At 51.1% G+C, this 2,438-nt stretch overlaps 1 gene segment (V, D, J or C); it reads left to right on the plus strand.

Annotated features, from left to right (window-relative positions):
- The first annotated feature begins 1,428 nt into the window (after positions 1 to 1,428).
- LOC119525033 lies at positions 1,429 to 2,051 on the plus strand. The segment is given in 2 exon segments: positions 1,429 to 1,546; positions 1,678 to 2,051. Coding segments are annotated over 2 exon segments (405 nt in total).
- The last annotated feature ends 387 nt before the right edge of the window (positions 2,052 to 2,438 follow it).

Raw genomic sequence — 2,438 nt, forward strand, 5'->3', positions numbered from 1 at the left:
CTCCTGGGTCTCAGGGAGTGGGTGCCCACACCCAGCAGGGGGCACTATAGTGCTGTCCTAGCTGGGGATTTCCTCTGGGATTGGATCAAATGGTAGATTTTCATCTGAAAGTCAGTATAAATCTCTACCTAATTAAAACAAACCTCTGTCAACTCTCTCTCCATGGCTCTGTCTCTGCTGTTGGTACCAGGTACTGAACAGGAGCTTTGAAAGGAGAACTCAGGAGTGAAGCAGTGGCCCCCATGTGGGGAAGGTGCCCTGGTGGGTGTGTTGCTGAGGGTGAGTGAGAAGTTGCAGGAAAGAAACCTCCCAATAGGAGGGTAACTAACTTGTGATTTGCAGAGGAGAGAGGTAGCTAGGAGAGAGAGAGAAAGAGAGAGGGAGAGAAAGTAGAACAGTGCTTGACACATAATAAGAGAAAAAGTAGCCTCCTTAGAATTATTTAAAAAATTTGAGATGGGAGTAAAGGGCTTAGGTAGGAAATCTGGGACCTTCTGTGTCAACATCTTGATCTCCCTCTCTCTTTGCAAATTCAATGCCTCTGCCACTCCCCAGACTTTCAATCCCATCTGGAGGCTCATGCTCTATCTTCTGGGGAGGACCCACCCACCCATGGGGACCCTTCCTAGAGCTGTGTGATCCTGGCTGCTCTCTGGGTGGTCAGTGGAGGTGATCATGTCACTTAGGGCAAAGCACAGGAGAAGCAGAGCTCTCTGTTCTTAAGAATGCTTGTCTTTCTGGACTCAAATCCCTGTGTCCTTTTATGATGGACCATTGTCCCATCAAGGCTGAAGAGGACCATGAAGGGTGACTCTGCTGTGTTGGGACCTGGTGTGTGATGAGAGAGGAGCCTGTTTCCATGGACTCCAACAGTAGAGGCTCTGAGGCTTTGTTCCTGCTAATTCTGTTCACTGGGGCAGGACCCAGTCTCCTGTGCCCCCTGAGAAACAGAATACATGGGGTAAAGGTGAGAGAGAATATCTTATTCCTGAAGAGGCCCAGAATAAATTATGGCAAACACACTGCAGCCTAATAAGGGGGCCCCTGAATGATGCACTTGCCCCCAATTTGTGAGGATGGGGTGGGATGTTGGTGGGGTGTCTGAAGACTTTCTCTCTCTCTAGTCAGCTCTAGGAACTTCAACCATGTCATGAAGGAACTTGGACTCTCAGCAGGGGACACTGGAGTTCTGTCCCCTGTGGGTCTATGGAGGGACCTCAGCTGGGGAACCAGGCCCTGGTGCCCTGTGTGGTGCCCTGTGCTCTGTGCTCCCTGGGGCCCAGCAGCTGTGACCTCACCAGGCTCAGGAGAGGCTCCCACAGCTACACCCCAGGCTCAGCTTGCACCAAATTCAGGCCCAGGGACACCTGGGGGAGGAGAAATAATTTGCATGAAGGGTTCATCTCTCCCTCCCATGTGAGGGAACAGGATAAGAGAGACTTTGGGCAGTTCTTGTCAGTTGTGGGGCTGAGGAAGCAGAGCTCTGGGGGTGTCTCCACCATGGCCTGGACCCCTCTCCTCCTCACCCTCCTCACTCTCTGCCCAGGTGACCAGCTGTGGAAAGCAGGAGAGGGGGCTGTGGGGGGACACCCGGTGTCACATTTCACCCTTCATTAGGGAATGTGCTGTGGGCAATAGCCCCAGACTCACCCTGTGTCTCCCCCTCCTCTCTTCCAGGGTCCTGGGCACAGTCGGGGCTGACCCAGGAAGCCTCGGTGTCAGGGTCTGTTGGCCAGGAGGTCACCCTCACCTGCAGGGGAAACAGCAACAATGTTGGAACTTATGCTGTAGGCTGGTACCAGCAGCTCCCTGGGGGTGCCCCCAAAACTGTGATGCTTGGAACTACTCGGCCTTCAGGGATCCCAGCTCGATTCTCTGGCTCCAAATCAGGTACCACAGCCTCCTTGAGCATCACGGGGCTCCAGCCTGAGGATGAGGCTGTCTATTACTGTTCAACGTATGACAAAAGCATCAGTGGTGCCACAGTGCTCCAGACACAAGGGGAACTGAGACAAAAACCTGCCCCTGCCCCCTGAGGCTGGTCTCCCCTCTGAGAGCCGGTGACAAACACCAGTGGAGGGTGACTCCAGTGTCCCTAAGTGTCAGCATCCCTTGACCTGAAGGTCAGAGCAGAGGGCAAAATTACAGGGTCAGTCACAATGGCTGCTTCTCATTATTTTGTCCCCACACTTCACTAGCATTTGGTATTGTCAAACTTCTTGTTTTGTCCAATCTACTGTATATACTGCAATCTTCTTGTCATTTACTTTTAAGTTTCCTAATTACTAATGAAGGCAAATAACATTTTTATGCTTTTATCACTGTTACATATTTCTTCTTCCGTGTAATGCCTATTTATGTCTTTTACCCATGTGTTTCTCCCAGTGGGGTTTTAGTGTTTTTTCTTATTGATTTGTATTAAAACTGATTTCCCTAAA

The sequence above is a fragment of the Choloepus didactylus genome (genome assembly GCF_015220235.1).
Source record: "Choloepus didactylus isolate mChoDid1 chromosome 23 unlocalized genomic scaffold, mChoDid1.pri SUPER_23_unloc3, whole genome shotgun sequence".
NCBI classification, from domain to species: Eukaryota; Metazoa; Chordata; class Mammalia; order Pilosa; family Megalonychidae; genus Choloepus; species Choloepus didactylus.